The 12728-nt window shown below is 38.4% G+C and overlaps 1 protein-coding gene across 4 annotated transcripts in view; it reads right to left on the bottom strand.

Annotated features, from left to right (window-relative positions):
* The window catches only part of nhsl2 (NHS-like 2), a 70263-nt gene that overhangs the window by 50126 nt on the left and 7409 nt on the right, over positions 1 to 12728 (bottom strand). Inside the window, exons 1-2 of one of the 4 annotated variants that reach the window (XM_079866624.1) lie at positions 8826 to 8953; positions 8603 to 8695 (exon numbers count right to left, since the gene is read on the bottom strand). The exons of the other annotated variants lie outside the window; for them this stretch is intronic. Coding sequence (XP_079722750.1) covers positions 8603 to 8693 — 91 coding nt within the window. The 5' untranslated portion in view covers positions 8694 to 8695; positions 8826 to 8953. Of the gene's footprint in view, positions 1 to 8602; positions 8696 to 8825; positions 8954 to 12728 lie in introns of those variants that run through there. 4 annotated transcript variants of the gene reach the window in all.

The raw sequence follows: 12728 nt of genomic DNA, 5'->3' as shown, positions 1-12728 counted from the left end.
CACAATTGATTCATGAAGTTTGTTCACAATGATGTCAAATCATGTGTTTTTAATTGAATATCTATTTCATTGCAAAATGTTTTTGCAAGTATTCTTTTGAAGCATAAAACTGAGGTATAAGAGTATAAATGATGCATGAAAGAAAATGTAATCTCTCATTAATCAAGGCGTTGTTATGAGGAGAACACCCGTGAAACATTTATTAAGAGATGAATGCACCATATCAAGCAATTTTGGGGGGAAAAATCCCAAAATGTGCACACTAAATGGCTTGGATTACGGTAAAGTTTTTGACTTTCTATGGAGAAGAAAAGAACAAAGATTAACTATTTAGTGGCACCGAAGTGTATCCAACCAGGGGAAACAATACAACAATTCTACTGGGCATTTTTAAACACGACCATCCATTTCTCTAATGAAAGATGCTGTTCATATCCTAAGAGATGGTCCCTGTCACTGATTCAAACTGAAGCCAAGCAGTAAAACACAACACTATCAAAGCTCTGAAGGGCTTCACAGAGAGTAATGTGTGTCGGGATGCTGCTTTCAGCAAAGACAACGAGGAAAGTGCATTTATTCTGTATATTAATAGACAAATGGCCACTGAAGTGGTCAAACAAAAAGAATGGGGGGCAGAATGGGAAGTAAATGTAAGAGAGAAACAGAGCATGTCATTTAAAACCACATATCAGCAGTTGGCTTTGGTGTTGAGCCCTTAGGTGTACATAAACACACACCAACTGTTTACAAGCCCATTGTTCATTGCTTCTAGGTGAGTGTGCTAATCCCGCCCACAAAACTGACTGACGGACAGATATAATGAACCGCGCTGAAGAAACAACAAACCAAAGACAGTTAATAAACAGTGATTAATCCATCACTCATGCAACACCTCACAAATCTGAGTCAGCCTTAAAATCAATGAACTCATGCTGGATTAGCAATATAACACCTCACATAATCTTAAATAACGCACAAGTGTGTGCATTTCTGTCTGTATACTGCTTTCAGCACAGCAAATCAGAGCTGCAACACGGAATGAGTCTATATACCGCAGATACGAAAAGAGCAGGAATACACAACCACACACACACACACATAAATGTACACGTCAAATATGCAAGCAAATGGACTAACCTGTTCACAAGGATCAAAAGATGCAGCTAAACAACAACCCAATAGTAAGCCAAACACATATAGAAAAACTAAGGCCTGCACACACATACACATACCGTATTGCATAGGACACACAAGTTTGGAGAGAGAGAGGAGGAGGAGGAGTTAGGCCTCCTCCACACACACAGAGGTGGTGTGACTCTTTGACTGAGCTGTGCATAGGCTTCCAGCTGGCCTGTCTTTCAGTTAAGCACTGGGCTGATCTGTTCTCCAGTGTATAAAGATGCCACTATCTCCATCTCAACTGCCTATAAACTCAATTAAGTCTGTCAAACACTCTCCCTCCTCCTATATCCGTCTCCCAACCTCCCTTTTTTTCCCCAACCAGAACCAGATGAGCAAACCCACTGATTAATACTTTCTCAGCCCTTCAGAATGATATTTTATTTCGTCTGCTTTTTTATTTGTTAAATTTGGGCTCATTCTAACCCATAGAAATGGTGATTTTAGTGATTTGGACTTGCTCAAGTGCAAAGCTGTTTTTGAGAATTCACAGAGGCATGTGATTGTAATTACTCAGTGTCTGAGCAGGACTGAGTCAAACTGATTCTAGATCAGTGGTTCTCAAACGGGGGACCGTGGCTCACTAGGGGCTTCAGAGAACATCCAAATGACTCAAAATGATTTAAAATGCATTAAAATAAGCTAAAACAACTGTAAATCAAGGTATTTTTTTATTTGAATACACCCCCAAACTTCTGGAGTTCTACAATTTAAATATTTTTATTTTAGTTACTTAACCTATGGACACTCCTAATTTCTCTAAATTAAAAAAGAAAACCGAGAGGGGGTCTTTGAATATAGTTGTGGACACTAGGGGGACTTGGATTCAAAAAGGTGGAGAACCGCTGTTCTATTTATAGGGCAAATGTTTGTATTAAAAAATGAAAAAAACGAAATGCAAAATAAGCATTTTCAGTAGTGCTAGTTCCCTCAAAAATGAAAATTCTGTCATTATTTACTCGCCCTCATGTCGTTCCAAACCTGTATGACTTCCTTTATTCTGTGGAACATAAAAGAAGACAAGAGAAATCAGTGAAGGATTCCAATGTTGTTTGTTTTCCAACATTCTTAAGAAAAAAAAAATGCTTGCATAAGAAAGAATGCCATGACAGAATTTTCAGTTTTGGTTGAGCTATCCATTTAATATAATTTTAAATTAATTTACACAATATTTACTAATTTATTCACTAAAAATATTTTGGGTGGAAAATGTGATCTATCCATTTATCAATATAGAGAAAAGTCAACAGTTTGTTAATGCAATTGTGTGTGTGTGAGTGCAGATCAAGATTGAGCTGTGGCGTGCTCTTAGTGAGATGGTTTCTGGAGAATTTAAGATGATAGGTTACATTCCACTGGAGGTTCTCCAGTATTTACCTAAACCAGTTAGTCCATTGCTTGTTGTGCTGTGAAACACTCACTGCAACAGTTAAATTACAGTGCAACAGCACTCATGTAATACATACAATTCCTCATGGGTCCAACACACACACACACACACACACACACACACACACACACACACACACACACACACACACACACACACACACACACAATCACACATTCCTCATGGGTCCAAACACACACACACACACACACACACACACACAATAAGGTCTTTAGAGCATCACTCATCGTGTGCTCCATTAGCTGTAGGTCCGAGTGAAGTGTTTAGTATCATAACATAATCAGTATCGAGTGTGTGTGTGTGTGTGTGTGTTTGTGTGTGTGTGTGTGTGTGTGTGTGTGTGTGTGTGTCTGTCCCTTAAACCAGCCAGAAGGCATATTGAAAAAGGCCTTTCCTTCCCACACACCCACTCACATAACCCTCTGTCACCACCATTGAATCTAACACTGATCTGTGTGTGTGAGTCAGAGATTCCACAATAAGGATATAATTGAGACATGCAACATTGCACACATGCAAGAAGAGTGACAAATATAAACACAACACTCATTTCACACTCAGAGTCAGTGTAACTTTAAACAAATTATCTGCAAGGTTTTAACTAGTATCTTCCTGGTCTACCATGAGCTTTAACAACCAAATGCATATTTTTTGGTGGGTTAATCGGCATCGTCATGACTTATTTTTTTATTCTGCAGCAGAGTGAAGAATTAACTTTACATCACCTGAAAAGAACAGCGAATAAACATTTCATTGTGCTTTATCAATATGACTGACTCACTTGCACTGAGTGATTCCACTGTTCCCCTGCAGCAGTGAAAAGATATTTTCAGTGATCTACTGTAAGAAGCTGAGTTGTGTTATCCAGCAAGAATAGGGCCGCGGCCTCACCGCACCATTGGGAGGTGTGTGTGGTCAGGGAAAAGCTCCTAATGTGGGCTTGCAGCATCCAAGATGAGTCTGCGTGTGCCAGGACAAGCAGCCAGCAAGAAGATTCACACTCAAAGGATGAGCGGAATGAAAGGCATGTATTGAGGCACAAAAAAAAAACATAGGTTGTGAATTCATTCCCTCACAAAGACGAAAACATTTCAAAGAATGAACAGCGTAAAGAGAATGACACGCGTCTAAACCCTCTAGTCTACGGACAAAACTTTTCCATAGTCTCCTTGCACTGGGGTGGTCAACTCTCTCCTCTTAACCCTGAAAATCTCCCAAAATAAACAAAACTCATCTTGGAACAGTATTTAATGAAAAGGCGGTTCGGAAACAGCGATTCGGTGCCCCTCTGCCTCAACTCTCTTGGAGAATGTAAACAAAGCAAACAGTGAAGAAACTTGATGGACTTGTTATAAAAAATAAATACCTGTAATTCACTGCAGATATTGATAGTGAGGACTTCAGCTGCTCTAAAGGGGTTATTTACCACTGGGCAAACTTCAGCAACAATTCGATAGCTGGAACAGGCTTATATTTGAGATCATGGAACAATGGAGCGCAGACACATAGGGAAATAAGAGGGAGCGAGAGAAATATGGAGAGAACGCTGTTGCTCTGGAATTGCCGCCTAGCTGAGATAACTATCAACGCTGTGAGAATGGAGCAATGGGTTGTTTTGTGCTGGAAAAGAGAGAGCTGTATTGGAAAAGATTGTTTCTTTGTTGTTCACATGACTGGATTAATACGAACATGGAAGGTGGAAAACATCTGCTGAGCATTACGAGCCGTCGGGGGACGCCCATGCACCTCTTGCGCCTTGGAGCCTCACAAACACACGTGCAAAAAGACACACGACTTGCACAATCCACACGGTGCTCATTTCCTGCCTGGAAAGTGGGGCCAGTTTCTTGACTCTCGTTCTATACCTTCGCTCCCACCCCCCCACGCTTAAGTTATAGAGGCGTTTCCACATCAGCACTATAATACAGTAAAACATAAGCACGCCATCTGCACACTTATTCATCCAGATACTTGATCAGTCCTAACTCACTGAGGAATGTAAAACCAATGAAAACAAAATGGAGAGGATGACATCATAGCGAATGGAGGGGAAAGGGAAGAGTGGCGGAGCTTAAAGTGGAAGATGATGTAATTACAAGCATGAGTGTTGAGCATCAGTTCACAACTCGGCTCTTGACGTTCCTTAATGTAGACAACATGGAGACATCATGCATGTAATGCGGTTACTGAAACTTTTTCACACCAGGTGATTTCACATCAGGCGACCATCCTACTGACTTTCTGAAAGTCATTCTGTCTGTTTCCATGGAGAGAGAACGACCAAACTTCCAACTAAGAGCAGATGATTCAGACTCCCTGTAGACGTGTTTTCAGATCTGCCTTCCTGTCAGGATGCTTTTTTCTTATCTAAATATTAATCACGCTAAAAGAATCCACAAATCTGCTATAAGACCCACACTGGGCACATACTATTGAGTCTTGTCAGCAGGCCTGGGGATTTAGCTATCCCAGCATGCCCGTGAATGTCGTAGCATGGCAGTAAGGCAGCAGAACTCTCAGCGGTTACCTCTAAAAATAAACAAAGACGACAACAACAAACGCTGGGGTTAGCGCTGAGTTGCATCTGCCAAATATGAGCTAATGCCATTAGTCAGGAGGGCTAAAGTAACTTATGTTACCTTAGCACAACATGAGGAATTCAAGAAGTTGAACAACCGCAATTCCTGGACCGCATATATAATCTAATTCCAAGCCATCCATAGTTACCTCACTCATTTAAATACTACCAGAAACATTTAGAGATTCAAAACACTGTTATTCTCTGTAAAATTCTTTCAAAGCATTACCACAGATCTGGCCAGACCTCAGTGTTTATGAAGACTTAAACTGAGTAAAGAAATGGTCCCAGAGCCTCATAACCTACTTTCCCTGCAAAATTCAGTGCAGCCAAAGCCTGGCTGGTTTACTTGAATATGACAAAAATGCAGAGTGATGTTTAATCAAATATTCACTTGAAAGACATTTTGAATGTATTGGCATACAATGCTGTTCAAAATGCTGGGGTCTGTAAGATTTTTTTGTTTAATGTCTTGTATGCTTATACCATTACCAAGGCTTCATTTATTTAAAATAAAAATACAGTAAAAACAGTAATATTGTGAAAGATTATTTAAATGTAAATATTCTATTTTACTATATTTTAAAACACAATGTATTCCTGTGATGGCCAAGCTGAACTTTCAGCATCATTACTCCTGTCTTCAGTGTCACGTGATCCTTCAGAAATCATATGCATATGCAATATTTTCTGTTATTATTATCAATGTTGAAAACAGTTGTGCTGCTTAATACTTTTGTGGAAACCATGATAATATTATAATAATAGTTCAAAAGAACAGCATTTATTTGAAAGGTTTTTTTTTTCAAAATGTCTTTACTGCCACTTCAGATTAATTTAATAGATAAATTTTCTTTTCTTTTTTTTAAACAGTAGTGTACATCTGTTTGCTCTCTATTGTGGTCCATGGGTACTCATATAAACTATAAAAATGAAGTAGTGAGTGAGCCAGTTGTTGTTATGTGATCAAGAATCCAAATTACAGTAGATATACCGAATCACAATGGGTAATGACCATAGGTAATGACCTATAACTTCTAATGAAACCTGGCAGCTAAATTCCATTAAAAACATCCAATCAATGAATAACAACAGTCTCTGCAGAAACCACCAATTACGAAACCGTCTGTTTTGAGTTAATAATAAAAAAATACAGCACTAACCAGACGCTAAAGTTCTCTTTTAATCTCGTCCAGCAACACAAACAGGGAGAATGAAAGAGCATCTCAGCTCTTCAACATTCTGGAGCCGTTGCCTGGACCGCAATCAGAAGACTTTGAGAAACCCATTTCATGAAATATGGATCAAATGAAATGCAAGAATCTCACCCAGAGAGCCAAAAACATCCTGTTCTCAAAATCGTCTCTCAGTGCCTATAAAGAAAACACAAACATCTAAACTGATCAAAACACATTTCTCGGGCCTATTAAGGCTTAAACACATAGACCAAACAAATGTACTCACTCGCAAGTGGCTTAAACGCACCAAAGATAAATACCCACATGAACTATTCAGTCCATTACTGAATTACTGCACACACGAAAAACTAAAAATTCAGTTTGGGCTGCAATACTCCCATCTGATCGTGTCATATGATGATTGGAGCTGAAGGTCTCCATGTCCCATGCCCAGAGGGTACAGCTCAATGCTCTGCTTTATTCTGCTGCTTTCTATCTGTTTTAGCCCACAAATCGAGTATGAAAAGAATTGCAGATGTTGAGTCAGTGAGCAGAAATCTGAGGCCTGGCTGGTTGATAAACAGTAGACAGATAGTGCAGTCGTGAGGCCAATATACCAGCTTTCATTCGCTAGTTAACATATGTAAGAGATGGAGGAAAGACTCCAGAAAATCACCACCATTCCACGCTTGATAATGTCTTATGTCAAATGTGCAATTAAAACATTTCTTGGCCTTACTGCATCACTGACAACTTTTCAAAATATGTGAAACTTCTCAGAATTGTAAAAAAGCTATATCAATCAATTGCAATTTTAACTAAATTAAAATATTAAATAATATACAGTAATATATAATATTATAATATGTGACCCTGGATCACAAAACCAGTCACAAGTCGCACAGGTATATTTGTGGCAATAGCCAACAATACATTGTATGGGTCAAAATGATTGATTTTTCTTTTATGCCAAAAATCATTTGGATATTAAAGGGGGGGTGAAATGCTCATTTTCACTCAATCTCCTGTTAATCTTGAGTACCTATAGAGTAGTATAGCATCCTTCATATCTCCAAAAAGTCTTTAGTTTTATTATATTTATAAAAGAAAGATAGGCTGTACCGAGTCATTCCGGAAAAACCCGAGCGTCTGGAGGCGGGCCGTGTGGGCGAAGCCAGAGCCATAGAGAGAATCCGTCGATCTGGGCTTTGTTTATAAAACATTCATCGTCGAAATGCAGGGAACAAACAGTCTACACAACAATCTGCATCCACTGTTCCTAACGCTGGGTTCTTTGGGAAGCTTTCCCTCACATCCAAAAACACACTTTGGAGACACTATGCAGCGCTGCCGATGATTTCCTGTTGAAGCGCGTTGATGTGCGCGGTCTCGCTCTCCTCTGGTCGACGTGTGCGCGGGCGAGCTTTTCCGGGAGAAATGCTCATATAAGGAGTTCCACTCTGGTCTACGTCATTAGATCCACGGTCGAAAAAAACCCAGCCGAAACTTGTACCAACCCGGAAGTAAGATTTTCGGCACAGAAATTCTCCATTATTCGTCCAAAATATTTTTTTAAAACTTTGCCCATGTTTAGCATGAGAATCCATCTCTTTAACACTGTAAACAACTCTGAATACATGAAACACCATTGTACCCCCCCTTTAAGTAAAGATCATGTTCCATGAAGATATTTTGTAAATTTCCTACCGTAAATATATAAAACATTTATTTTTGTAAGTGAATGCAGCACAATCGCCAACATAAATGGACAACTTTAAAGGCGATTTTCTCAATGTTTAGATTTTTTTGCAACCTCAGATTCCAGATTTTCAAACAGTTGTATCTCGGCCAAATATTCAATCCTAACAAACCATACATCAATGGAAAGTTTATTTATTCAGCTTTCAGATGATGTATAAATCTCAATTTCCCAAAATTGACCCATGTGGTTCACCGTCACATATAATATAAAAATGTAATATACTTTAACTTTTATTTTACAGCTAATGAGTTTGCTGAATAGTAAACTGTGTGTGTGTGTAAACACTGAGCAAGCCGATCAATGTGTGTGATGGAATAGATTGCATGATGAATGCTTACCTGAGACTGCAGCACATCAGTAAACAGCACTTTAAACTACAACACATACACATACAAACACACAGCACCGAACATTACAAATCATGCAAAGTGCCTTCAGATATCACACAGCATCACCTAACACTGCATAGATGAGCAAACTAATAGCTTTGTTACCTCTGAAGAAGGGCATGGTGAACGGTGCCTCCGTTCCCCTTGTCTCCCCCTGCCTGCCCTGTCCCGGAGACCTCCGCCTCCTCCAACGCATCACTGTAGAGTCCGATAACACACGCACCCTGCCCACCGATGCTCTGTAAAGTTGTCTGTGCTGAATAAATGATAAGTCAGGAATGTGCGTTTTCCCTCATGGACGGCGTCATACACACACACACACACACACCTAACACAGGAGTTCACAGTGAGTCAGGACGAGAGGATGCAGCTGCATTTCCTTTCACACTTTCTCCCTTTCGCTCTCTCTCATCAGTTCGGTGGCTTTCCATCCTCACTGCAGCACATTCTGCGGCGTCAGCCTCAAATCAGTGCTTACACACACACACACACACACACACACACACTGAAAATAAGCAAACAGCATATTCACACTGTATCACCGCTATGAAACACCTGCTGTTCTCACATCATGTGCTGATGGCTCTACAACATCTATATAAGTGGTTCTCAAATGGTTTTGTTTCAGGAAAGATTTTACATTGGACATCAAATAGTGATGCAATACAGTGGCAAAAAAAAATTTTCTTTTTACCTTGCATAGTTTGTTTATAGTTTGTTAATATCACACAGTCTGTCCAAACTGGCATCTGCCTAATTCGACTACTTCCATCATGTGACAGACAATTTTTTACTTTGAGATTGATTGGACGCACGACCTTTGATATTAACAACAACATGAAGATGATCTCCCCCATTTTAAAAGCTATTGATTTGCTATTTAAACTATGCATAATTATATGGTAAGTTGCATTTAATTATTTCCATTTAGCATTTTTTTTCTCTATCAGAGCAGAGCTCATTCTTTTTCGTTGTGACCCACCAGTAGAAAATCACTGATCTGAATCATCTGTTCACATGCAGAAACATGAACCATCATGTGCTCGTGCCCAACGTTAGACACCTGGAAAAAGCGCAATTGGAGTCCACTAATTAAATTTCAGCAGGACATCAACAGATAAAAAGTTCAAATTAAAATCTTGAAAAATGTTCTGTGGCGAGCACAAGCTTAAGATATTATTCATGTTTTACTTTATGACATAAAAGACATCAGTAAAACCCCAATTATGACTTTTTTAAGCTTTTACATGTCTTGAAAAAGGTGTTTGCTAACAAGTAACTAAATAGGACTACAAAAGTTGTTAAACATCATCACACTGAACTGGTGAAATCATCTCCTCACGAGTCCGCTTTTACATCCTTGTTGTGTTTATAATCCTGCTCATGCTAACTATTATAACTCAAATTTTCCAGCTTGTATATTTTTTTCGTTTTCAGAAGATTAATGGTGTTGACATTTAAGTCATGTGACTGGTGTAATTAGTTTATTTTACTTTTTACTTCTGTCGATTGTATTTAGGATTCAAAAATCATAAAAGTTGTGTTCATTTGTGAAGATTATCTTGATTAACAAAACGAGTAAGAATCATAAATCATGCAACAAATCAAAGCTGATTTACCCTTCCATAAGTTTAGGACAGTAACCGAGTAGGAAATATAAAATCATATACAGTATTTTATACCGAGGCACTGCCTGTCACCTGAATTCATCGCTACACTGGCAGTAATACACAATTTTTTACACTTCATGGTGTCTGGCTGAAGGAAAGAGCAGGCTTCTGTCTTTCACGCTAAATTCACAGTAGAATTTGACATCCTGAGTGATGTGATGGCATCCGCCTCTGTTCCCTGTGTTTGTGTTGTGGTCGGAAGTGCTCCAAAGACTGGAAATTAGTGGCCAGTGGAACCCGTTTACAAGAAACATGCTTGGACCCACCAGAGGAATGTGGGTTTGGTGATTTGGATAGAGATGTAGAATAAAAACCACTAAACAAAATAATTGCACTCTCCGTGCAGTCACTTTTAATCATTCATCAGATGGCTCGGTTACTATCATGCTGTGATGAGTTTATAATCAAAAGACATAATCCTTGAAATGTTCACACAGTGCGACCAGGCAGGTGTGTAGGTGTGTGTGTGTGTGTGTGCGGACTGGGTGGAGCACGAGGCCTGTAGCGCTGCACAGCACAGGGGTGCGTTCACACATACGGTCCTCATTATGTCACCAGAATTAAAACTCAGTGTGAGCCTCAGCGTTGGTACTGTCTGTTCTCTTATTGCACTCTGACACCTTTCTCTCTCCAAAACACACTGATGAACCTGAGATATTTGGAACAACTCACAAGAAAACAAAACTAAGAAGACTATAGTTTTATGAATACAATTATGGGTACAATAATTGAAATTGTTATGGGTAAATGTAATTCACATTGTACCCTTTTGGCTTCAGAGAGGTGGTAACACGACTCTAGAGGTTCATACCCCAGGGGTTGAAAGCAGTGCAAATCCACTTTCAAATTTGACAAGTGTGAAATGATGTATATCCTAGACTTAAGTGTACAATTAAAAGCCGACAGTAGCCCGCACACTGTGCAGCATTAAACATGACACACTGTAAACACTTATGGTCTATGTATTTTAAACAATGCAATCACATTTTCAAAATTTGCTCTCATCACTTATTGAGTGATTAAGTACTGTATGTGGTTCAAAAATACAAACTTACTTATTTTTGTGAGTTGAAAGTTTGTTTTATAAGACAGAAGTTTCCCAACAACTGGCCAAACTTGTTTGAGATTGAATAAGTCCTGCTCATTGCGCGGTACATGTTATCTAAAGCATGGTGCTAAAATAAAACATAGGCTCTCAAATGATGATGAAATCAGTGATCCCAAGTAGTTTATTTACATCCACCAAACACGTTTCACTTGATAAACTGTTTCATAACAACAAAAATAGCTTAATTGAGCAGTTTTTTTAATAACTGAACATTTTGTACATTTGCATAATTACATTAAAGATTGTTGTGAATGCATGTAGGGTAAGTGCAAATAAGTATAAGCTAAGCTATCAGGCTAATCGTGTATCTGAATCCTATGCTAGTACATAAACTAACTAAAACAAACATTAATGGTCATTATAAAGTAGTTCAAATGACATGTAATGCAATTTAACGGACACATACACACAAAATGATGTCAAATATCTGTCTCTGCAAGGATTCTCTCGGCTATGTCATAAGTGAACAGTTGAGAAAGAAACCGGATGTGTGTCAGTATATTTGGTCAGTGCATTTGGTCTTAAAGTGACAGCAGCCTAATATTCCTGATGTTGTCTGTGTCATTAATGTTAATAAAATCATCATCATATCAGGGCTGCCAACTTTTGAGTTTAGCTTGGAGTGAGATTTTTTTGGGGGGGGGGGGGGGGGGGGTATGTCAAAACAAATATTGCATCACAATAAGTTTAATTGTGATTGTCAAAATATTTGGTAACTAAATAGAATTTTATGAAGTTTAGTGACAACATGTTACAGTGTTTACATTGTACAATGACTGGTAGGATACAGTTTTTATTATTGCTTGACAAAAATTTCAAGATTTCAATTCCATTCTTGTGATTTGATTCCGATTTTGATTCAATATTGACTAATTTGGATACATGTTTATTTTAAATTTTATTTAAAAAAATAATCTCACCTAATGCTGTAAACATAGAGGGCCCAATCTGCTGGTATTATTAAAGGTTAAAAATAACAAATTAAATTAAATATAATGTAGTTTTTGTTGTAATAACAATTATTTAATGACATAAGTAAAAATATAATAAATATGTAATATATATAGTGCTCAGCAAAATCTATTGTTTCTATTCAGTTAACATGCTATGGTCATTAAATGGCTTTCCTGAGGTAAATGTAACGTTATGTGACATAATTGTTCTCCTGCTGTTATACTGACCTCTTTCCGTGGTTGAAAAACACCAATTGGTCGATATTATGTATACTTTCGGTAAGTTGTACTGCATCTTTAAATAAAAAAGTAACAGATGATCGGTTCACGTGCACTTGAACTGAGGCGCTCAGCGATCTGTCACGTCACATTTACAAGCGCCAAACGTATTTTTGTCTGAATTTCGTAATAAAATTGACGGAATCTAAGAGCTGAGAATTAGTTTAATATTAAAAGTACCTCTTTGCTCCGCCATTTTTCTGTGCGTGAGAAAATGGATG

This window comes from Squalius cephalus, assembly GCF_949319135.1.
Source record: "Squalius cephalus genome assembly, chromosome: 3".
Classification (NCBI taxonomy): Eukaryota; Metazoa; Chordata; class Actinopteri; order Cypriniformes; family Leuciscidae; genus Squalius; species Squalius cephalus.
This window is presented reverse-complemented; position numbering and strand designations above follow the sequence as displayed.